The sequence below is a fragment of the Nannizzia gypsea genome, genomic scaffold (genome assembly GCF_000150975.2).
Source record: "Nannizzia gypsea CBS 118893 supercont1.1 genomic scaffold, whole genome shotgun sequence".
Classification (NCBI taxonomy): Eukaryota; Fungi; Ascomycota; class Eurotiomycetes; order Onygenales; family Arthrodermataceae; genus Nannizzia; species Nannizzia gypsea.
Genome location: NW_003345201.1, coordinates 4,322,920 through 4,346,385, shown reverse-complemented (window position 1 = coordinate 4,346,385; position 23,466 = coordinate 4,322,920). Strand labels below are relative to the sequence as shown.

The window sequence follows — 23,466 nt, the reverse complement described above, 5'->3', positions numbered from 1 at the left end:
CAATGGTGAGACGTCTTCGTATAGATTGGAAGTAGAAATAGACATGCTGACTAAGCTGCGGCTACTTTTGACCTTCGCTTTTTCTCGATCGCCAACTTCTTCTCTGTCTGGATATTGAATGTGTATGCGTCTTCCACTATCCATCGAGACACTTTTAATTTTTAATAACCGGAATCTGCTATATTCCACTTCAAATACCCCTTCTTGTGGAATTATCTACCCAACATGGAGCGAACACCAAAATACCGGCAGGAAATCCAGCAGGTCAGTCCTCCCGTTTCGGCGTCTTTCATTGCTCTATGGGGCTGTTACATGCACCCGGGTTATGAATTCCGCTCCTGGGCTTCTAAAGAGCAACATATCAACAATAAAAGTGATATGTATGGGGTGTTTCAGGATCGTCAGTGAAGAGCACCCCTGTAGAAAAGCTCTGCTTGGCTGATTCGTACCGTTATACCCACGGTCATACCTTGACGAGCTACATCTTATGTCGGGCTAAATGTTCCAGATATGATGAATTCGCGCTAACAACAGCTATAGATGATGTTTGTGTCTGGTGAATCCGCAGAAGCATCAGTAGAAACTACCACTCTGATTGAAGAAATCGTACGACAGCAAGTCATAGAAATGGCAAGTCTCGCAACCAGCACTTGAAGTTCGTTTCACTTTACTGACAGGTTCTAGCTCTCACGGAGCACCACGCTAGCTGCCAGGCGAGGTGTAAGATCAATATCGACAGACGACCTATTCTTCTTAATACGGCATGACAAAGCTAAGGTTTCTCGGCTGAAAACTTTTCTTTCCTGGAAGGATGTTCGAAAGAACGTTAAAGACTCTGATGATAAAGGTGGTGGTGATACCGCTGACTTTGGAGCTGGAGATGATGCCCTCGTAGGAGCTGGTGTTGCCGGACCCCAGGAAATCGCAGCCAAACCCAAGAACAAAAGGGCTAAAATTGGCCTTCCTTGGGATTTGAACAGTTTATATTCCATTCAGGTACCCGAAAGAGAAGATGAGGAGGACGAAGAAGAAGAGGAACAGAATTATGCCACCCTTCAACGCCTCGCTACTGCGGATGAACGTACGAAGAATATGACTCGTGAAGAATACGTCTTCTGGTCAGACTGCCGGCAGGCATCCTTTACTTTTCGGAAAGCCAAACGATTCCGAGAATGGGCTGGGTTTGGTATTGTCACAGATTTTAAGCCAAATGATGATATTGTTGATATCCTTGGCTTCCTTACTTTTGAGATTGTCCAGACATTAACTGAGGAAGCTTTGAAAGTGAAGGAGCAGGAAGACCGCGGCAAGAAGGGACTTGGCGCCTCTGAGGATGGGTCCGGGGAGAAGAAGAAGAGAAAACGGGAGACTGGACTCTTTGACCCTCCGGAAGAAGGACGAACACCAATCGAGGCGAGACATGTCCATGAAGCTTATCGAAAGCTTCAGGCCACGCCAAGTAAGGCAGTTGCAATGTTCCTTCATGGTGGACGTGCTCCTATAAGGACCCCCTTACGCCTAGTGAGTTACCTCTTGAAGCTGCTACTATCAGTGGGGGGATTACTAACGTGCCAATAGATCTAGAAGCTTTAATAGGGTGTTTGACTATTTTCAGACGGCGTTGGGCTGGGTTAATCATGTGAGCGGTTTGATTCACTGGGTGTCATTTATATTAATCCTTGTTTTTTTTTTTTTTGGCCGGCCTGTTCGGGGTGGATATCCTGATCAGGTATGTACTCATAAGGTGTTGGGGATGCGTTGGTGTCCAAATAATGTTATTCAAACGGTAATAGTTATTGTTTAAAGTTAAATATTCGCCTTCATTTGGCAAGAACGTCTGCCAAAACTGTCTTCAGGTCTGATAGGAATCTTGTAACCTCTTCTTCTGTCCCAACCGTAATCCTCAGGCAGCCTTCACAACCGTACTCTTTACCTCTAAACCGAACAACTACTCCCTTATTTTCGGCCAGGGTCCGATACACAGATAAGGCAACCTTGTTGCAAGGCTTCCCGCCCTCACTTGATGGTTTGTCTAGCATCTCTACTAGGAGGAAGTTTGAGTCAGTGCCACCCAAAAATTGACCAACGCCGGGAACTTTGGGTAATTCCTCAAGTATCCTCGTACGCTGGGCGAGCAGTTTCTCTCTGTTCTTGTGCATCAATGCAAGATTTTCAGGGGTAAGACCAGCAATAGCAAGAGATTTGGTAGGGGTAGATATGCTATATGGAGCTTTCATGCTATTTAGCATGAGGGCAATCTCTGGACTGGTAAACGTGGCTCCCAGTCGGATACCTGCCAGGCCGAAAGCTTTACTGAGAGTCTGCATGACAGCGAGGTTCGGCCACTCGGTGACCCATTCCGCCAGACTGGCCCCTTCAGGAGCAAAATCGATATAAGCTTCGTCAACGATGACCACTCCATTCCACGTCTCATGCTCGAGAACTTTTTGTATGTCTTCCTTTTTGATGAGGTTCCCAGTCGGGTTTCCTGGTGAGCAGATGTATACGATCTTAATAGAGGGGTCAGCGGATAGAGCTTCGTTTATGGCATCTGGGCGAAGCTGGAATCCCCGCTCAACGTCTAGCGGCACCTTGACAACTTCAACGTCATTGACCTGAGCAGAAACACCATACATGCCGTATGTAGGAGGGCATGTCAGGATCTTGTCCTTTCCAGGCGTGCAGAAGCATCGAAGTAGGGCATCGATTGACTCATCAGAGCCCACGCCAACGAAGAGATTCTCCGGCTTCAGCTCCTTTTGCGTATGGACTCTAGTATTGCGTAGATTGCAGAATAGTTGTTTGAGCTCAACCTGGTGTCTATATCCGTAACCGTATTCACCCGTTAGATCGAATGGCTGCCTTCTGTATGCAGTAGGGAGGGGTGGTGGGGGCAGAATTGCTTACGGGTCAGGGTATCTGTGCAAGCCCAGGAAATCGATGTCGCCAGGACTGGAGTCATCTTGAGCACCTGCAGACTTCTTGATGGACTCTAGACTGAGACTGGGACCGTATGCGTTCTCGTTGGCATCAAGAAGGACGTTTGTGCCGTCGTCCTTGTAGTCACTGACTCAGTCAGATTGCCATGTCCCAACTAGTTGAACAAGGATGATATGCCTACTCTCTTGCGCATCGGTATGGCTGCAATTGAAGAATATTTGGTCGCGCGCACTTGGACAGGTCAAAGGGAGATGCTCTCGCCATGTCGTCGTCGCTGTCTTCTGCTGCTGGCTGTCGAAAAAGGTGGTGATGCTTTTGCTCCCACCGCAATTTTAAGCTTTGTCGATGAATAACACTGATTTTTCAGTCTTATATTAGACCAATTTTAACGCAAGAGAATCTCTTAAGGAAACTGATTTGTTCCAATCGACCTGAGTCATAGTTCGATCGAGCTGGGGTTCTCGCATCCGGATGTAACATACTGAGTGACGGCAGTTAGTTAGTGGGGATGCCTGCAACATCGCCCATAAGTTAGTTAAATATATTAAGGCTGTCTATCTACAGAGTACACGGCTACACAACGTCGGCTCTTCCGGTGTGACACTTCGGCAGAGGACAGCAATCTTCGAGATTCGGCATCTCGATCTAAGCGATCCGCAGTTCAGAGACTGCTAGCTGGCCAGCTAGTTACCTAGGTAACTCCATTAACTAGTTACCTGATAACTAGTTATTGCTTTTTCCACAAAGCTCGCTGAGAGCTGATGGCAGCTATTTTAAGGAACGATTTAAGGTCAAGAAACCACCCGCAGCAGGCCAAGTTCCTGGCGCTATCAAGCCCACCTCGCCTCTCGTTTAACAGCAGGCGCCTATAGGCAGCTTTCGTTGGAGGCGTGGAAACCAGGAAGCTGAAGTAATACTGACGGCTGGAAGATGCTCTAAAAGTAAGACATTTTAAGAGACATCAGCTCGGGTGCAAGATGTACGCATTTAGCTATAGATTGGCGGAATGGAATATAAAAGGGACATCCCCAACACGTTCTCTAGCTTCTCTTCCTCGTACCATTCGCTCAATCATTCAGCTATACCCTCTCACCTGCTGTGAATTATACTATCGTTCATCATGAAGCTCCTTGCTGTCATCTGCGCCTCCCTCGCCCTCACCGGCTTCACCACGGCAACTCCGCCACCCAAGACCTTTACCATCAAGGCCAAAGGCAACCCCAAGGTTCCTTCCGCTCGATTTGATGCCTCCCAGAGCAATATCTTCCTCAATTACGGGGACTCGGGCGCTGTATGTGATGTCAAGCCTGGCTGCCCAAAGCCCAAGGACGCCGTCTTCTATCTCAAGGACTCCATCCTCTACCTCCATACTGGACCTTCCAACCAGGTACAAAAGGTCTTCCTAGACCGCTCTGGCTTCGGTATGTTCCATCTTTTCTCTTGATGTTCCTGTCGAAGTAGTTGCTAAACTTGCAAACACAGGCCAGGGGAAGATCGGATATTTGAGTGGCAATGGCCCTCTTCCTTCACGCTGGGAAGTCGAGGGCTGGACTATTGATGGTGCAGGAAACCTAAAGTTCAAGGGCAACGGGGTGATCGCCTGTCCCAGCTCTGATCCCAAGATCAAGTCCTGGACAGTCTGGGCAGATATCGGTATCGCCACTCCAGGTGGAAACACGGGCTGTCTCCCATTCACTGCTCACACCATGAAGACGAAGCCAGTTGCTTGCAAGTACACTTGAAGAAGAGATGGAGATAAAATGACCTTTTATGACGTGAAATGAGATTAGACGATGCACTGTCTAGCGGTCCAATATTAAGTGTATCCAATATTTAGTCCTTAATATAATTACTACTTCAATAAGTAGCAATGTAAATATGTCAACAAATAGCATGGTGGTATTATCTTGGTATAAATAATATACTCCCGGCTAGATAACCATGGGAGTGCCTTGGATCAATGTACACTCAAAAACGCCAGTGGTGATCTCACACACGCACCTCTAGAATAAGGGCCAAAAACAAAGGGAAGTAGTCTCCAAAAAAAAAAGAAAGATGTTAGGTAAACATCAGTATACTAAACGCCAAACCACCAAATGCTCGGTTCTCACGAAAGACAAGAGGGTTAAACTCCTGTACCACCGCCCCAGAGAATTTATATAGATATACATGCCCTCAATCACTCTTGCTCTTGTTTTCAGAACTGGTTTCCGATGACTCGGAACTCGATCGCCTAGATGCCTTGTACTTCTGGCGCTTCTCCTGAAGGTAGCGCATTGACTTGGAGATTCCGGCTGTAAGAACACCCTTCATCGACTGGCTGGTGCTGGGCCAAGATATGGTGTTCTTTATAGATAGCGTTACTTCGTCCTTCAAATTACCCTCAGCAGCGATTCTTCGATCAAAGTCACTTCCTTCTCGGCGGTGGAAGCGCTCAGGGTCTTCGTCGGCAGTCTTCTCCATCATAATCTCAAACTCCCCTCGCGGGATCTTAAATCGACTTTGATACTGGAAGTAGAGCTTTTCACGGAATGATTTAGGTAATCGTCGAACCATGTTACCTCGTTTGATAGGATCCATGTCTTGATCTAGAGCAACGTTTATGTCCGGGTTGTCAAGCCAGTCGGGATCATTGCAGTGGAAGTCATTAAAGGATACGTTGGGTAAATTTTCGATTAATGGTGCATATAACCGACGGAAATTTGTGATCTGGGCAGAGACAATATTATGGATTTTCTTAGGGTCCTCGGAGCCAAAGGACATGCGCGGATCGCCTTGATAGCTTATACCAGCAATCTTTCGGTATAGGTCTTGTTCAGTGAATTTTGGTGGTAGTAGCAGAAGCGCAACGCGCACAGCGGATAGTAGGTTGACCTGGTTGGCCAGACGCACGCTTGGATGGTCCCGCAGAATCTTGACTGGTTTATGGAGTCGTCCGGCAAGGTATAGTGAGTCCCATTGGCTCAAGTCTTTGCAAAGGGTATCGATATTGACAACCCCATATTTAATCAAAGTTCCATTCACGGTTATGTATGGGTTGAAGTAGACTCCGGCCCCCATCTTCTCTTGTACCTGGGAGACAACATATGATCCCATAGAGCCCAGGCCAGAATAATGATGGCGGTGTTGATTCAAGTTTAGAGAATGCCAGTGCTGGCTGTGTGAGACTCCAAAGATAAAATCGATCATCTTCCCGCCGCCTTGCTGCACTGCTTGGATTGCTTGCGGAGGCGACGGATGACAACTCCCCCCTGACGCCCCGCTTTGTGGGAAAACGCCAGACCCGTAAGCAAAGGCATATCGAATTGGTGCTTTGAACTGCCAAAGAATCTGTCTTAGAGCCTCTTTGAACTCTTCATTGATAATCATATGCTGGTTGACTCCAAAATTTTTGGAAGGGAGCTCAGAAAAGTTCTTGATTAAGAAATTAGGATTATCCTCCCAATCAAACTCGGTACGTGGCGTAGATGACCCGCTAGACTTATCTAAATCAGGGGGCGCAGATGTAGACGATTGAGACGAACTTGAGGGCAGTGGTGTGTTTCTATGATCGCTGATGTTGAAACCAGGCGGAGGGCCGGAATTAGAGCTTAGCTGGTTGGATGTCTGTTCCGTAGACAAAAGCCGTACGTAGGATGAATTGGAAGCGAGAGCGAGCGAGGTCAAGGGAATGGCTGAGGAGCGGCTGCAAGTGAGGGCCAACTTGGGCCTCAAGGTCTGCTTGGTATCAAAATAACGTCAGCCAGCTGATTACGGACCAGACAAACTTGGGTTCCGGTAAGGAGGGTGCAGGAGAGCCAGCACATACATAAAGGTAGTGCATGGCGAGTAGAGATTAGGCGATATCCAGGGCACACAGCAACGGCTGTGACGGTGTATATAGCTAACTCGCATGGGCACACTGTGTCAAGCCGCGGGTTGCGGATGGTTGATGTTTGATGTTTGAAGTTGTTGTAACTTGCTTGCGGCTTTCGCTTTCACAAGGATTAAGTAACACCCGGCAGAATCTCAGCTTATGTAATTTACGAGAAGGCGGTGGGGACTGAGACTTGGCAAATAACAAGCTTATTATTTATTACTGACATAAGCAAAAAAAAACAAATCACATGACTAAAGATTGGCCTGGCCGAGTTAGGAAATGGGTAAACATACAAGCAAAAAGTTGGACGTCTTCAACTCCACCACAAACATCCCTCTCAAATCGTACGAAGCTATCGATGAATTACGACTCCGTTAAGGGTGAATTTCACTGAATGAACACCTGCGCCTGGGAATACCGCAACCATGCCCGTCTCTAACGACCTCCAGAGAGTCGCTGGTCGCCGGGCAACTTTCGATGTCGCGCACCAGTCGAGTTCTGGTGAAGACTTGACCTGGTCATACGCTTCTCCCTCACCAGATGAGGTACGCTAGCCCCTACCACCAATATATCTACATCGATCTGACCTTTAACGACTAGCTTGCCCATGCCGGATTTTATTACACTCCAACCGCGCTTAGCCCGGACAACACAACCTGCTTTCTTTGCGAACGATCTCTTGATGGATGGGAAGAGGGAGATGATCCTTTTACAGAACACTTACACTTCTCCCCCGAATGCGGATGGGCCATTATGATGGCTATTACGCGGAAGACCTCAGACCCTTCGCAGATTGAGGACCCGACCAGCTCAAAAATTGCTGATGCTCGAAGGGCTACCTTCTTCTCGTGGCCACATGATGGGAAGCGAGGGTGGCTTTGCAAGACGGAGAAGGTGTGAATTTCTTGTATCCCACCATTCTGTGCTCTTAAATCTAACTGCGATGGACAGATGGTGGAAGCAGGTTGGTATTTCTGCCCGAATGAAGAAAGTGACGATTTGGTCAGCTGCCCGTACTGCAAGCTCTCTCTGGATGGATGGGAGCCAAAGGACCACCCATTGTATGCCCTACTCTGTTTATGATGGTTGATTCACTAGTAGACTAACTCTGAAATAGTGACGAACATTATCGTCGCTCTTCCGACTGTTCTTTCTTCGAATTTGCAAAGCAACCAAAGAAGTCTAGCAAATCAACACGTGCAAAGACAGTGCGCGGCTCAAAGGCTTCACGACTCTCTACACAATCGAATGCTACGACCGTTTCAGAGGCAGCGTCAATTGATTTCGACGATACCATGGACCAAAGCATCATGTCCCAGGGGGGAACCCGTGCTTCTAAGGCTTCGAAGAAGACAACCAAGTCAAAGGCGAGAAACACGAAGGCGAGGACGGAAGAGGACGCAGATATTTCTAGTCTGCGGGAGAACATTGACTATTCGGGTAAAGAAACATCCGCTTTACTTGAAAGCCCTTCGAGGGGCACAAAAAGAAAGAGCGCGGCAATCAGCGGGTTAGAAGGGAATAACCTAGACGATAACCAGCCAGAGCCAGAGCCAAAGACCAAGAAGAAACGCGTCACATCAACACGGACAAAGAGGGCAAGGAGTACAACAAGTTCTGTGATCGATTATGCAGAGCCTACGGATGATGAATTAGGCTTGGAGGTTGCGTCAAAACCGAAGAGAGGCCGTAAGAAAGGGAGCACTAGCAAGACACGTAAGTCATCTATTGCATCCAATGCCCCGGCTGCCCCGTCAAAGTCTCAGATACCCAATGATGAGGAGCTTGATGCGCAGCTGGAGGCCGACCTTGACAAAGAGCTTCCAATGGAGGATATGGCCAGCAACACAGCCAAAAAAGCCCCTAGCCAACGGCGTCAAAAATCTAGCCTGAAAGATGAAGGTTTGGATGAACCACCTAAGCAGGAACAGCAAAAGAAAAATACAACAAAAACTACAAGGAAGAAGCAAACATCTACTTCATCCGTGGACAAATTTCCCACGAGTAAACTTGATCAGCCCCCACAACTGCACTCGGAAGCGGATGTGGACATGGACGAGCCGGTTGTATCTATACCAACCCAGACCCAAGAAGATATCAAAGCACCTAGCGAGGAACTGACTTCGCCGCCCAAGAAGGTCAAGCAAAGCAAGAAGACGAAAACTATGTCAAACGCTGCGAAATCACGAAAGAAAAGCGCAGACAGCGATAGTGTCAATGACATCGACACTCTCGGTGCTACTGAGCAAAGCGAAAATGTGGCATCAAATAGGGAGGAACCACCAATGCCTCGGTTGTCTAAGAGCCGGAGAAGTAAGAATGATAATGAGCTAGACGCCACCAAAAAGACAAGGAGCCGGGGCCCCAGCAGCCCAACAGCTAGAAACCGAGTCACTGCCTCAAAAGAAGCGTGGTTCAAGCAGACAGGTGCCTGGTAATGAACCTGATGGTCGTCGACCCTCTAAACAAGTACAGCAAGTCCAAGAAACTCCCTCTGAAATGAGGCCATCAGCACACCAATCGCCCCATGAAAATACCCCGTCCCCATCTCCTCAAGCTTCAGACGCAGAAAACCGACCACCTTCGAGTAAGCCATCGACCATGTCCAAAACAAAGCCCGATGCAGCATCTCACGTCAGGGAACTTTTAGCCACAAAGGCTCTTATTATATCTCCGTCGAAGGGGGAGCTGAGCTCAAGGCAGCTTACCACCGCTGAACCTTGGGATCCCATTGACCCGGATGAAGCACTCCTCCCTGACCCGACAGAAAAGGAGAATGTGTCTCTAACAGAAATTTTGCACGCGGCAAAGGACGGGATTACCAGCCCTGAGAAGCGAATGAATATTGAGGAGTGGGTATTCTGGAACGCAGAAAAGGGCGAGGAGAAATTGCGCAATGAATGCGAGAGAGTCGTTGGTATTTTTGAAAGGGAAGGCGGACGTGCAATGCAGGCGCTAAACGGGATCGAATGCATAGATTAACCAGACTTTTTAATGTCTGATCCATGATGATGTATATAATGCGGTTGAGGGGCGTCGGTCCGGGTAACTTTAGGGATGGGTTTAGCGCATAAGCATTCAAAGCATATTGCCCTTGATACCTGTGATCCTGTGCATCCTATACATCCCTTATACATAGATGTAGATGGTGGTGTTTCTCTGGGAATGCCTTTCAGGAACGCCCACTCCCAGTTATATCGTCGTAGCCCGCTCGTTGAAAGGGACTACGTCAAGATATGATACCAAGTCGGCCCTCCCAAGCATCTTCCTGCTTGACACCGTCCTTGCCAGATTTTCTCCGCTTCTCGTTCCTCTTCCTTCTCTTCTCTTCCCGTTCCTTCGCCTCCTCTTCTTCCCTCGTCTTGATCCTCAGGTCAAGATCTAGCTGTCCTGCTTTCCGATCTTCCTCCTCCTGCACCCTCTTCTTATGTGCCAACCACCTTAAACGAGTTCTGACCTCCACAACTCCGGCTCTCACAACTTCTCCACTTTGACCCGTTGCATACAAATGCTGTTTGCTATTTAAATGCTCGACAAGCTGTATATTGTCCTTAAACGTCAAGTCGCAGTCTGAACAATAGAATCCTGCACCACGACCTCGTTTCCCTACCGCCGCACCGGCGGGTACCAGTGTTGTCTTTCCCACCAAGCTGGCGACATCAAGCCGGTTTGCGCGGGAGGTAGTGGCCTCGAGAGAGCTAAAGTCGACGGGAGCATGGTATTTTTTGCCCTGTAGTTTGGCCTCGTAGCGTGCTTTGGCTTCTTCCTTGGACTTGGCTTCGTCTGCTGCAGCCTTTTCGGTGTAGGCTTCGCGGTCCCAGGTCTTGCGGAACGAGGTGTCTGACACGGGTTTGTTGTAGAACGACTTCTTATCACTCATGGCGGCAGCTAATATACAAAATAATGTGAATATAATATTGGATAAGCTCTGTCAGAGTGATCTGCAGGTAGTATATTAAACTGAAGGTTCTCTTCGTGGGTGTTGCTTGTTTGAAGTTGAAATATCAAGGTTATCATGGAAGCTGCTTGAAGCTTGTTCGAGGCCAGAATGTGTCACGTGAATGCTCCATCCGCCCCAGATGCTGCCAGGACGAAGGAAGGAAGGTCAAGGGCAACGATCCTTACAAGCTGTAGGAAACATCATATTCCATCTTTTTCCTTTCATTGGGCACCTCCATGTCTCCATGAAGGTGTTTGTTTGATACAGCTACTCGGAAGTCGAGCTAGGTGTATGGTGCGTCTGATTTATGCGTCTGCCTTGTGGCTGTGACTCGGCTGCGGTTTACGAGACACAGCAGGCAGCAAAAATACTGCCTTGAAGCCAGGCCAGTTCACTATATATTTACATCATTCGACCTCACACGATTAATACCTATATTAATATATTCTATTTCCTAATACCCTTACACCCGTCCTTCCCAATTGACCTCCACAATGGAACAAAATCAATTGATGAAGCCTCTTGTTGGCACACTCTCATCGTTGTCAAGAACGAAACCAGCCATATCAATACCAAACAAGCGGTCGTTTATCCGTCTACCAACAGAGATACATATGCACATTGCATCGCTCCTATCATACCCAGATGCCTTAGCTTTAAAGCATACCAACAGCTACCTCTACTCGCTAGTTCGAACCAACTTACCTCTACGGGTCGACTGGATTATCGAACGCCACGAGAAGGGTCTCGCAGTTCCTAGAAAAAACTGTGTGCTCCGTACGGATGAACTGTTCTGCAACAGCGAGGTCAATCAGATCATGGAGAGGAGGCGGTGGCACCTTGAGTGCAAACGAGGGCGTGCCGGCTGTCGGGTGGTTGAAGGATCAAGCTGCGGCGGGTTATCGGCCCAGCAGTTATTGAAGGGGAAGCGACTAATGTTAATACTGAGTCGGGGGGGTATATACATTGAGAATCGAGGTCAGTTCTTAAAGCAGTTCCCTGATCACATTGTTGCCGGAGCATGTACTAATATGCCACCCGTCTAGTTCTCTTTGCTGGCGCTTTACTTGGCCTAATTGCTCTTCTTTGGAGATTCTTTATCAATCACAATGTGTAATGTCTGACTTAATGCACACTTTCTTCTTTCCTGTGAATCGATATCTGATGGTTTTGAGGTCGATACTTATATACTCCGTATGGCTCTGAATGTTATCAGAGACGCCTAATCATAGTTTCACATGTAAATGAAACATCTGCCATCAAGCTTAAGAGAAATATATACTAGAGTAATCACATATACAATTTGGTTCAAATTAAATGATCTATTACCTGCAGGCCATAACTGCATATGCTGGGCGAACAGCATCAGCCCGTCTAGTCGACTCGTTTAACTTGGATGAAAAGGCCGAGGCTAACAATGTCCACCTTAGCCGATGGCTGACGATCAACAGCCCAACACCTAAGATAGCTAATCCAATAACTAGCCATACCTTCATGGTTCTGCTTGCACCCTAAAAGGATATCTTTTATGAATACCCAACCCGCCGTCGAACAAGTAACTATAAAATCCGGGAAGATCTTGACCCAGAAATGGCATCGGCCTCACAGACACCACTTTGGCTATCCCCAAACGCTGGAAACCACCCAATTGACAAGTATCGGCAACGGGTAAACGAGAAGTTCAATCTCAGCCTTCAAAATTCTCATCAGCTTCAGCAATGGAGTGTGAAACAGCCTCATGATTTCTGGATCGACTTGTACAGGTACATTGGGATTGTTCCAGAGCTCCCCCCTGATACCACGAGGGCATACGATGACTCGCTCGCGCTCAACGCAATCCCGCCATTTTTTAAAGACATAAAGCTGAACTACACGGAGAATATACTAAAAGGAAAAGATCCTGAGGCAGTCGCTCTTATTGGCATACGGGAGTCCGACCCTCTGAATGGGGAGTCTGTGACCTGGAGTCTGCTCAATGAACGGATACGGGTTGTACGCAGTGCCTTGCTGCAACATGGGATTAAGCAAGGAGACAGAGTCGGTGCTATAGTGTCAACTTCTATCTGGAGTGTGGTACTTCTATTGGCCTCTGCTTCGATTGGTGCTATATTTTCATCCATATCACCGGACATGGGGGTCGAGGTAAGCGAAAGCTCGCAGGAGATATAATGGTGTATCGTTACTGGTATTATTAACATTCAAAACAGGGCTGTATATCTCGCTTCCAGCAGATAGAACCTTCCATTATCTTTGCAGATAGTGATATGTCATACAAGGGGAAAAGGACCCCTCTCGACGAGAAGATCAAAGCTGTCATGCACAGATTACCCAGATCTCTCATCTTTGTAAACCTGATCGGTACCGAGAGCACGTCATCTTTCCCGCTAGTCGAAACCTTTCTAGCAAAGGCTCGAGATACAGATGCCCTTGAATTCACACGAGTCCCGTTTTCATACCCCCTCTATATTCTTTATTCAAGCGGTACCACTGGGCCACCAAAATGTCTCGTCCACCAACACGGTGTTATTCTGCAATTGCTCAAAGTATCTCTTCTCCATAACTCTCTTGGACCGAAGGATATCGTTTTCCAATATACAAGCACTTCATGGGTACTGTTCAACATCATGAACGGGCACCTTGGTGCAGGAGCAACGCTATTATGCTATGATGGTTCACCACTATGGCCGGATGCGACCACTATGTTGAAGATATTGGAAAAATTCAGGTATGTATGCATAATACGCCGGCAGTGCTTGTGTGTATCTGACAGTCTCTTCAGGGTAACATATTGGGGAACTTCTCCACGCTATTGTCTCGAACTCGAAGCATCTGGGGTCATTCCACGCGAGAAGTTCGACCTTGGCGCTCTCAGGATGGTGACGACCACTGGAGCAACACTGACGGCAGATCAGTTCCGGTGGTTTTATAAGGTCTTTCCGTATGTCCATCTAAGTAGTGTAGCAGGAGGGACAGACATAGCAACATCCTGTAAGTCCTTGATATTTCTTCTCATTATGCCTGTATGACGAAAGTTATCCTAACATGGTTGCAATATAGGGATTGCGAGTGATCCATCTAGTCCGGTGTATGCCGGGGAGATGCAAATTTTTGCCCTGGGAATGAACGTTGAGGTTGCAGATAGCGATACAGGAGTTTCAATTACGCATGTAAGCCTCCAAATTATGTGATAGTTTTTTGGATGATGCGGATCTAATATCTTGTCCTGGATAGACTGGCCAGTCCGGAGAACTGATATGCAGGACACCCTTTCCTTCGATGCCAGTGTTTCTCTGGGGTGATAAGAATAATAAGAAGTATAACTCTTCGTACTTTGAACGGTACGAACATATCTGTGTTTGGGCTCAGCACGACTGGATCAGTGTGAACCCAGCCACCAAGGGTATATCAATGCACGGAAGAAGGTATTTCATGAGTTCTGATGCAGAAACATTAGGTAGCTGTCGCTAATAAGACTTGAAAGTGATGGCGTCTTGAATCCATCAGGGATCCGCTTTGGTAGCGCCGAGATATATGCGATATCTGAAGGGCCACAATTCAACACGGAGATCGAAGATACCCTTTGTGTTGGAAGACGCCGCAGAAACGACAAGGACGAGGACGTCTTCCTTTTCGTCAAGATGAGGAATCAAACCCAGAACAACCTGACCCCTGAACTAGAGCAGCGATTAAGACTGGCCATACGAACCAGTCTGTCACCACGCCATGTCCCCAGGTTCATTTTCCAAGTCCCGGAAATACCGGTGACTATCAATGGGAAGAAAGTCGAGATTGCTGTTAAGAAGATTATCAGTGGGAACAAGGTGCAAGTCAGCGCCACGGTGATGAACCCAAAATCACTGGAATTTTATGAACAGTTTTGCGAGCTCGAGGCTCAACCCAAGGCTAAGCTGTGATGACAAGGTGCTAGTTCACGCTTGATCAGTCTCCGGACTCCGCAGCAGGGGGTAGTTATAGAAAGAAGCTGCCGTGGGATAGCATATAGGCCACATACAGGGATAGAAGTGATGCTAGAACTTCAGTAAAGCCGTTGAGTTAGATATAGCGCTTAGAAACAACTGGGCATCTTGCAACGGACTTCTCTTGCCGAGGAGTAAGTTGACTGGTTATCAGATAGAATCTTTCTAGAAGGCTTTTTAGGGGTATCATGTTCGACTTTGTAATTAAGCCATCCAACTTTACTATTAAGTCTCGCTAGAACATGGATAAAAGTCTACTAAAGGGAGCTGTCCACGCCACTCAATCAGCTATTCCGCTGGCCTCGAGATCAAAGAAGTAAGGTAAGCAGGTAAGCAGGACATCATCGGGCAGACAAGTCCCCGATATGCCCGAGATGCGCTCACGCCCTCGCGTTGAATATCCCAGGTCGACGAGCAGGGCAGGGCAGGGCGAGACGTCATCCCATGAAAAGAGACCTTGTTCAACATGCGTTCATGCAATTACTAAAGCGAGTCTAGCATGCTTGTTGATAACTTCTTAGTTGAGAATGATATGCATCCTGAGCGGCGCCAAAGAGACCAGGGAGGGCACGGGAGATGGGAGCAAGGAGAAGGATCGAGCGATCGATAGGGACATCTTCTCCGGCCGCTGGGTGGAATCGCGGGAGGCCCCCCTTCGCATATGCAGCGCACATACCAGAAGACATGGTAGTGAGTGGACAAGATAATCCAGTCTGACGGGTGTGTTTTTTTCGGTCCAAAAGCATGTGTAAGAAGTCCATATCGCGGCCTGTATCTTGATTATTCATTTGATTGCGATTACTGTGTAGTCAGTTGGTCATTCGATGATTAACTTGCTGGAGTTCTAGATCGGCCCCTGAAAGATATCAACCTTGAATGGCCATATTAAAGCGAGATGAGAAAGAGTCGAATAACTGACTAGTTAGTCATAGTTAAACCGTTCAGGCAGTCAGTCTCATCTCTATCGCTCAGGCCGTCCATCCAACATCTCGTCCAGCTACCTACCTGCCTGTTGGGGTCTTTGCGCTGCTCTCTTCAGCCGCCATGCTCAAACTCACACGGGAAAGCCTCCCAAGCCATCTCCGCCGTGGCCGTACCGTGTCGATTCACACTGTTTAATTTTAAAATAGAAACCCTCGTGTATCTGTGGAGTTGCGCGGGAGGCTCAGGGTCAGCCACCAGACTGGTTATCAATAAGTGGCAGTAATATATTCCGAATATATAGTTGCTCTAAGAGTTAGTTGTTCTGTATCGGGAGAATGCTAGAAAAATAACCTAGCTGATCATCCAGCCAGCTAATCAACATCGCAAAATGGTCCCGATATACTTTTCTCTGGCCAAAAGGTAGCTGGCAGGAGGCGAAACTCACGATCAAGATTCACACCCTGGCCGACCACCATCGCGAAGTCAGCTTCGAGAACGACGCCCTTGACGCCGATCCCTTCTAACGCGAAGTCGTCCGAGAGAGAGGATGGTGTCTTCGTGTACGGGCAAGGCTGTGTTTGGCTGTTGGGCGGTACGAAGGGCAGCCCATAAGACGACGACGCTCTCGACGGCTGCTTCATGTACTCCGTACACATGTACATTGTACATTGTACATCTTCTGTGAAGCGACTATGAGCATGTACCCCTCGTACGTAGATACTCTGTAACGTCTCGTCATCTCGTTCTCCATCCCTGCAATTCTCTCCTAGTTATCTGGTGGTTAACTAGTGCCAGCCGAAGGACGAAGTCGGGGTGTATCACAAGCAACTCCCGCAAAGTCGGTGGCTGGAAGGCCCTTTGAGCATTGAGAGCAAGTAAATCAAGTTTCTCCAGCAGCACTATGATAGTGACTGATTGCTTGTGACTTCTGTAACTAATTCTTTCGCTCCTGGTTGGATGCAAGCCCCGTCTCGCGATGGGGACAGGACGGCTGGAGAATCCCTGGCCGAGCTAGCGTAGTAGCAGAGTACTGCAGCAGGAAGTATATACACTCCGTCCCTTAGTTACGGGGACAAGCAGCATCACAGGCATCACACGAGCAACAAAGACGTGGCTCGCTCGGCTACTCGATGGCTAGGCCAGCCCTCCTGTCGTCCAGTCCAGTATTTCATCTTCTAACCAAGTCCTGGGTTGGACTGGGTAGGCGAGGTCGTCCATCCACATCCTGGGGGAGCGGCCAACCAGCATCAGACTGTTTTAGTCTTATATTAGCATCTATTAAGGGACGAGGATGGCTTGCTCGGCTCCAGACGACCAGCCCCCTTAGAGCTCGCTCGCGCATGGCCTGTCCTGTCCCTGTTCTTGCTTGCTTCTGCTTCTGCTTCTCCTCGCTCCTCGCGCTGTCCAGGTTGCTTCTTCTGCCTCGCCTCGCTTGTTTCTCGCGATCATCGCCTCTGCTTCTGAGCGTCTGCGCATCTCTCTTGGGCCTTTCTGTGCGTACTCCGTATTCTTATTCTTATTCTTATCCTCACCGTCTGTCTCCGTGGTGATTTTCTTAGCGGGTCGACTGGCGCCGTTTTGGAGCAGCAAACCCGCCATTTTAGCTAAGAAGGCTCCATATATAAGTTAAGTACGGAGTATAAAGGAGGATACTTCGACAGTGACGAAAAAGCAACGACGGCGAAGAAGCAAAAAAAGCCCAACCTGCACAGAAGACAGAGAGACAGGTGGGCCCTTGGGAGGTGCGAAGATCCAATCATGCCCGAACGGCCGCTGCTGGTCTCGTGAAAAGCTGGGATTCGGCTTGACGTAAGATTTGGTCGGAGGTCACAGGTGTTCCGCCAACCAGATATCGGTTCTCCTGGCGCGAGGACTCGACGGGAGAAGCTGAGAAGATGGCGAGGACCAAGGCGAGGACGAAGGCGAGACGGCGAGACGGCGCCAGGGGTGGTCTCAGCCTGGTGTTGCTGGCGCTTTCGTCTGATATCTGATGTCGAATGTCAACGGATATCAGATATCAGATATCAAAGTATGCCAAAATCAGCCCCTGACCAGCAGCATCAACCAGCAGCCAGTGTTCTACGACGACTACAAGGACTACAAGGAATACCAGGACTAAGTACTCGCATCACCGGCGCCAACTGCATTAAACCAGGCCAACTGGATTAAACAGAGACACCCGCGAAGGACCCTTGCTCGTATCCAATGGCCACACCGTGCTCTTACGTCCGTTTCTCCACAGACTGGTCCCTCTGCTTTCGCACCCTGGTCCCTGGCCCGCTTGACCCTTTCTGGCTCTTCTTGACCTGCCTGCTTGACGCTTGCCTGCTCTCTTTAAACCCCCCAGGACGATCGTTCCCGCCTGTCCCTTCGTCCCTCTTCTTGTCCCTCGCTTTGCCGAAGCTGTCTTTCCCCCCTGCGTGCCTTGCTCGTCTCGGGGCTTCCCTGTACGGCGGAGGCTGCTTCTCTCCTCGTCTTCCTCTCCGCCACCTTCTTGTCCCTTCTTGTCCTTCTCCTTCTTCATCTCCTTCTTCTCCGGCTCGTACTGCATCTTACTACATCCTTATATGGCCTGTATCACCAAGAATACGTCAGATTCCACGTGTGGTTTTACGCAGAAAAAGAAACGACCAGAAACCAACGGCTAAAAGGGCACGGAGCAAGCCCATAACGAGCTAAGAAGTAGCAGCAGCAGTAGTGGCTGTTATATATTACTCCTGCTGCTATATCTTGTCTGCTATATACACCCGGCGCTTCTCGCTCGCAGCTTTCCCCGGACTTTTTCTCTTTCTCAAGCTGGCGTGTCTATGAGCTACGACCCAGCAGAAGATGGTGCCTGGCGTGTGTTGATGGACTCCGAAGTCAGATTAGCCAGCAGATATCATCAGCCTGGTATACTCCGGATATACTACTACTACACAGCAGCATTCACCAATACCTTCACCAACATCAACATCAACGGCATATATTGAACATAAGCAAGGGGTCATTCTCTGCGATGATCCTGGGTCAAAGACTGCAGCTAGGAGCCTAGGACGTCTGCTCTCGTCACCATGGACATGGACGACAGCCTCGTCTCCGGCTTCACCTCGAAGCTCTACTCCCGGCCGCCCAAGGCCCAGACGAGGATGGAGGTCAACCCGACGCTGCTGGTGAGCTGGTGGGCTACGGGCTTCTCACTCGCCATCATCCTCGTCCGTGTCTGCGGCCGGTACATTCGAACGGAGAGGCTCTTCACCGAGGACTGGGTGATGGCGCTCAGCATCATCCCGCTGCTTGTCCGCATGGGGTTTACCCATGTTGTCCTGCTATTCGGCACCAACAACGCCTCGCAGTACCATCATCAATTCACGGCGGAGGAGATCCATAGGCGGGAGATAGGAAGTCGCATGGTGCTCGGTGCGAGGATCTTCTACGCCATCTTGTAAGCCGTTTTTGTCACTTATAATAGGGAAACAAGAAAGCTTCTAACGTTGATATGACAGTATATGGACGGCCAAGTTCACCATAGCAGAGTTCCTTGGACGCATCACCGCGCAGATATGGAGGCGTTCCTTCCAGTATGTTCTTCAGATCATCCGCTTCTTCCTCGCAGTCACCTTCGTCGCCGTGGTCATCACCACCCTGACCGAGTGCCAGCCGTTCGACCACTACTGGCAGGTCTCCCCAGACCCGGGGCCGCAGTGTCGCCAGGGCTATGCGCAGCTCATCACCATGGGCACTTGCAATGTCGTCACTGATCTGCTCCTGGTCATGTTCCCCATCCCCATCATCCAGCTATCTGCCATGCCTACGGGCCGCAAGATCTCATTGACTCTGCTCTTCACGCTTCCTCTGGCCCTAGTTGCCATTACATGTTATAGGATACCGTCCGTTATCTCCCATAAAGGATCTCAACAGTACCGTTCCTTGCTGGCCTCCCTCGAGATCCTCGCTGCCACTGCCGTATCAAATGCCATCGTTATTGGATCCTTTGTCCGGGACCGCGGCTTAAAGAAGCAAAAGTTCAAGGCTGCCTCCTTTAGTGAGAGTTTGGAACAGACTACCTCCCGCCGGGCCACCATCACTCACCACCACTGGGGTTCAGATGCAGACCTTGTCAGTGACCTAGGTATCCGGCTTGATCCCAGCCTGCGACCGCTGAGCTACCAGAAGATCCGGCCTGCTCCCGTAGCCGTCCCTCATGCGGTGGTATCAAAACGCGGCTCCGTGGATCGCAACTGGCAGTTCCCATCCTCACAGCAGGTTGCAGATGACGACCGTACGTCCACCTCTGATAGCCTGAGCGGCCTGAAAGTCCATCCTTACGAGTATATAGAAACAAACACCCGCCCACCGGCCCGTAGGTCCAACAGCGGCACCCCGTCCAAATACATGTCCCTTTCCAAGGTCTCCCTCAACGACGTCGGCGGACTCCTCGATCCCCCCAAGGCCAAGGACGAGCCCATCCCTCCCCCTCCTGCGGCGCACACCACTCCTCCCAACGCCCTCCCCGAAGCCCCAGAGCCATCTCGTACCCGGAGCCATCTCTTCCGCACCGTGGCTGGATTCCTCTCCCCATCAAGCAGTGGAAGCTCTCCCAGCCAATCCTCCCCATCGCCAAACACCTCTCCACGGATATTACCAAATTTCTCACGGCCCACGCTCAATACCGCATACCTAGCTAGTGGAGCTCGGGCAGCACCAAACCATGAGAGAAGGCCGTCTTCTCCCGGAATATCGCCGGGTGAGATTAACCCTCGAACCGGCTCACCAGGCGACCCGGATGTCCCCGAGCTACAGGACCTCGGTGGCCTATTAAATCGCGATATCGAAAGTGATATGCGCTACTCAAAAGAACCCTGATATATGTTTACCTCCTCCTCCATGAACCTCCCACGTCTTTTACGAGTACCTTGTTAACGACCCTTTCACGCCTTTTAACGGATTTCCTTCAGTCTCGTCTCCTTCGATTCTTTGGTCCCCTATTTATACCTCTTTACGCTTACTTATGTTTTTGGCTTAGCGGAAATGCTTTTTCGCTTTTATATCTCTTTTACCCGTTTATGTCTATGGAGGAGTTTGAAGGTTACCTGTATAACTATCTTGCTTGCTTCCATTTTTTATACCCCTTGCCTGCGTGCTGTAATTTCACCCACCCTTGTTGCATACCCACCACCACCACCACCATCATCATCATCCTCCACCTCCAGCACATAAGTATTATATGCCCAAATCCCTCCCCTACCGCCGCATTCTTCGGCTATCTGTCTACCTTCGAACCTCTACCAACATCCTCGTCTGCATTTTCTTCCCCGCCGAACTCCCTTCATCCCTGCTACCCGCTGCTTCCCGTGATTTATCAGCGTTCCGTGACTCGTCCGTCCTTCTTACGACGGAGCCTCGCTGCATCTTATGCTCGTTCATGACAAATCGTTTTCTTGGATGCAGACAGGGGTTGTCATCCATGCTGGCATTATAATATGCAATACGATATTGCATACGGAGTATGTCTCTACATATATACCAAGAACGCAGGACAGGGAAAGGGTAGTGGTGATAATGCAAGCCGTTGTACTCCGTTCTTATGTGCATCGCTCATCTCCTTGAATGTCTATCTCAATCACTCGATGGAAGGGTAATATTGGCCGAGACGCGCAGGCCGTCTGCATGTTACTTACTTACCTGCATGTACATATATGTATGTGTGTGTGTATCTACATAGCCTACCTACATATTTATTCTTAAAACAATAAATAAAAATCGCAAATGCCAAATACGTCATTAAAACTGTCTTTTTTTACATGTATTTTTCTAGTCATATCAGCCTGCAGTTAACGGGAACGATAGGCTCCGGAGTTTTGTCGTTTAATATCGAGAAAGCCTTGATGAAACACCCAGCCGTCCCTTTCACTTTCAGCCCTTTCAGCAGCGTTGAATTACTCAGATGAACAGCGGATGAACGACAGGGTGGGTCAGTTTGTAGTCATGTATTCCGTAGACAGTAAACCAATCTCACAAACGAAGCAGGAGTTTCATCTCTTCTGAAATTCGGGTATGAAACTGGGAGTTCTGTGGGTTCGTTTGGTTTCAGGGGTTTGAGCGAACATGTCACACTCCATACCACGTTTGGTATCAGGATATTTACCAGGAGACGACTAGTCGTGATTGGCAATCTGAGAAGAAGTCGGAGGAGACATTGATCGATCATAAATAACATTGGCATTTGATTCCTAATATTCCAAGCTGCATGTAGAAAATGCTGGAACAGCCATCTCCTGCACCATCCGCCAAATAGGCAATGATTAATCCCTTCCCAAGCACCAAAGCGCTGGTCTCTTTTTTTAGCTTTTGAATACTACCAGATAAGACCGATTTAGTTCTCTGTTTCCAGATGAAGAAGGTGCCAGCCACATACCCATAAACCATGTCTCTGTTCAAATCCAGCGGAGTGGAAGAAGAAAAAATATGAATAATAGAACAAATCCACCGTTACACCTGGCACCATATAGAAATGAGGCACAAAAAGGAAGACACCCTGGAAACCGAATCTTGGATACAACCCGACTAAGTGACCCATCTGTAGCTGGCATATCTTCCAGCGGTCTCACTCTTTCTGATAATCTTGACAACCTGCCCTCTTCTGAGGCCCAGGTACTTCGCAACAGGATCACCGCTCTGGATCCTAGGAAGCTGTGACTCCTTCAACCGATAGCGCTGCAGCAGCTTCTTCTTCTCCTCTGCGCTGAGGAGTATATGTTTGGGCACGAGCTCGTGGTGAGTGATGTTGACCAGTAGCTCCTGTTCGAGGAAATGTTCGCAGAACCGTCCGGGGATAGCAGTCAACAGTCTAATGGCCGACGGCGAGATGGGTGACTGGGTAATGAATATGCCAGCATGGTAGTTTTGTTGGTCGATGAACTGGTTGAAGGCTCGGATATGCTTGGTGCCTACGCTCTGGGTCTCGCTGCAGAATTCAACGTGGATTGTACCGCATTCGGGGACTGTGTTGGGTTTTGAGGGAGTGGGCAAGGGAGTGTATCGCTCCATCATCGCCTGAGATGGACGAGCACTGATGCGCATCTTGTTTCGGCTGATATCACGTTAGAATTGCCTAAGAATGCGAGAGGCCTCTCTCCATCCAAGAACACCAGGGCTAACTTACTCTGGAAATCCAAGAGCATCAGAGTACCTCTGTTTGAAGTCGCCCAGAGAGATCTTGACTTCCTCTTCTGTGACTTCGTAGCCCTGTATTATCCTGTCAGTAAATGATGGTTCTCCCCTAGTGTAGACAGCTACAGAGAGCAGCTCAGCGGCGCAGAATCAAGCCGTACCCGGTCCAGCAAGAGCTCAAACACCGTCCTCCACGTACGCCAGAGTCTCGTCATCTCACGGTCTGCCTCATCAGACGCCCTGGAGTAGTCTTCGTCCGCCATATTGCCTGTCCTTCAGCTTTTCTGCGCTCCCTCGAGCTCCAGCTCCAAAGTCCTCCTTCCCACGCCTGCTCTCGCGCTTTTCTGCAGCTGCCTTTTATTTCCCAGCGCCGCCTGTATCTCTCTGAGCCCGTCTCTGTCTGTCCCTGTCGACTCGCGTTTCTTCTTCGCTTCTTCTTCTTCTTCTGCTTCTTCTGCTTCTTCGACGTCTAAAAAAACTCGCTGAAAAGAAAAAAAAAAGATGAATAACTAACGCACGGACCAACTTGTAGAAAGTCAGCGAAGGAAAAAAATGTTTCTTTTTCGGGCAATTTTGACGACTTCGACTTTCCGTCTTCTTCTTTTCTTCTTCTTCGTCTTCCTCGAGAGTCTTTGGCTGTTGCTCGCGGGTTGTAAATAGTCACTGACGTAGCT

At 48.9% G+C, this 23,466-nt stretch overlaps 11 protein-coding genes across 11 annotated transcripts; 6 read left to right on the top strand and 5 right to left on the bottom strand.

Annotated features, from left to right (window-relative positions):
- Window positions 1-225: 225 nt before the first annotated feature.
- MGYG_01591 (hypothetical protein) lies at window positions 226-1,593 on the top strand (the record flags this gene model as incomplete). The annotated part of the gene is made up of 4 exons (XM_003177468.1): window positions 226-380; window positions 509-545; window positions 685-1,521; window positions 1,585-1,593. The coding sequence occupies 4 exons, from the start codon at window positions 226-228 to the stop codon at window positions 1,591-1,593; spliced, it is 1,038 nt and encodes a 345-aa protein (XP_003177516.1).
- A 227-nt stretch (window positions 1,594-1,820) lies between these two features.
- MGYG_01590 (histidinol-phosphate aminotransferase) lies at window positions 1,821-3,204 on the bottom strand (the record flags this gene model as incomplete). Its single annotated transcript, XM_003177467.1, has 3 exons — window positions 1,821-2,820; window positions 2,908-3,066; window positions 3,122-3,204. 3 exons carry the CDS (start codon window positions 3,202-3,204, stop codon window positions 1,821-1,823), a joined length of 1,242 nt encoding a protein of 413 aa, XP_003177515.1.
- An 856-nt stretch (window positions 3,205-4,060) lies between these two features.
- MGYG_01589 (cell wall protein PhiA) lies at window positions 4,061-4,682 on the top strand (the record flags this gene model as incomplete). The annotated part of the gene is made up of 2 exons (XM_003177466.1): window positions 4,061-4,361; window positions 4,423-4,682. The coding sequence occupies 2 exons, from the start codon at window positions 4,061-4,063 to the stop codon at window positions 4,680-4,682; spliced, it is 561 nt and encodes a 186-aa protein (XP_003177514.1).
- A 433-nt stretch (window positions 4,683-5,115) lies between these two features.
- On the bottom strand, window positions 5,116-6,763 carry MGYG_01588 (mitochondrial import protein mmp37; the record flags this gene model as incomplete). The annotated part of the gene is made up of 2 exons (XM_003177465.1): window positions 5,116-6,657; window positions 6,749-6,763. 2 exons carry the CDS (start codon window positions 6,761-6,763, stop codon window positions 5,116-5,118), a joined length of 1,557 nt encoding a protein of 518 aa, XP_003177513.1.
- A 461-nt stretch (window positions 6,764-7,224) lies between these two features.
- Window positions 7,225-9,781, top strand: MGYG_01587 (hypothetical protein; the record flags this gene model as incomplete). The annotated part of the gene is made up of 5 exons (XM_003177464.1): window positions 7,225-7,344; window positions 7,400-7,693; window positions 7,751-7,860; window positions 7,917-9,112; window positions 9,153-9,781. 5 exons carry the CDS (start codon window positions 7,225-7,227, stop codon window positions 9,779-9,781), a joined length of 2,349 nt encoding a protein of 782 aa, XP_003177512.1.
- A 247-nt stretch (window positions 9,782-10,028) lies between these two features.
- On the bottom strand, window positions 10,029-10,679 carry MGYG_01586 (hypothetical protein; the record flags this gene model as incomplete). The annotated part of the gene is made up of 1 exon (XM_003177463.1): window positions 10,029-10,679. One exon carries the CDS (start codon window positions 10,677-10,679, stop codon window positions 10,029-10,031), a length of 651 nt encoding a protein of 216 aa, XP_003177511.1.
- Window positions 10,680-11,233: 554 nt separating this feature from the next.
- Window positions 11,234-11,856, top strand: MGYG_01585 (F-box domain-containing protein; the record flags this gene model as incomplete). The annotated part of the gene is made up of 2 exons (XM_003177462.1): window positions 11,234-11,717; window positions 11,786-11,856. The coding sequence occupies 2 exons, from the start codon at window positions 11,234-11,236 to the stop codon at window positions 11,854-11,856; spliced, it is 555 nt and encodes a 184-aa protein (XP_003177510.1).
- Window positions 11,857-12,329: 473 nt separating this feature from the next.
- MGYG_01584 (acetoacetyl-coenzyme A synthetase) lies at window positions 12,330-14,653 on the top strand (the record flags this gene model as incomplete). The annotated part of the gene is made up of 6 exons (XM_003177461.1): window positions 12,330-12,881; window positions 12,947-13,464; window positions 13,519-13,727; window positions 13,797-13,906; window positions 13,971-14,161; window positions 14,221-14,653. 6 exons carry the CDS (start codon window positions 12,330-12,332, stop codon window positions 14,651-14,653), a joined length of 2,013 nt encoding a protein of 670 aa, XP_003177509.1.
- A 1,921-nt stretch (window positions 14,654-16,574) lies between these two features.
- Window positions 16,575-18,191, bottom strand: MGYG_01583 (hypothetical protein; the record flags this gene model as incomplete). The annotated part of the gene is made up of 5 exons (XM_003177460.1): window positions 16,575-16,670; window positions 16,821-17,131; window positions 17,173-17,244; window positions 17,409-17,627; window positions 17,867-18,191. The coding sequence occupies 5 exons, from the start codon at window positions 18,189-18,191 to the stop codon at window positions 16,575-16,577; spliced, it is 1,023 nt and encodes a 340-aa protein (XP_003177508.1).
- A 502-nt stretch (window positions 18,192-18,693) lies between these two features.
- Window positions 18,694-20,485, top strand: MGYG_01582 (hypothetical protein; the record flags this gene model as incomplete). The annotated part of the gene is made up of 2 exons (XM_003177459.1): window positions 18,694-19,064; window positions 19,126-20,485. The coding sequence occupies 2 exons, from the start codon at window positions 18,694-18,696 to the stop codon at window positions 20,483-20,485; spliced, it is 1,731 nt and encodes a 576-aa protein (XP_003177507.1).
- A 1,701-nt stretch (window positions 20,486-22,186) lies between these two features.
- Window positions 22,187-23,055, bottom strand: MGYG_01581 (DNA-directed RNA polymerase I; the record flags this gene model as incomplete). Its single annotated transcript, XM_003177458.1, has 3 exons — window positions 22,187-22,712; window positions 22,785-22,867; window positions 22,954-23,055. 3 exons carry the CDS (start codon window positions 23,053-23,055, stop codon window positions 22,187-22,189), a joined length of 711 nt encoding a protein of 236 aa, XP_003177506.1.
- Window positions 23,056-23,466: the final 411 nt, after the last annotated feature.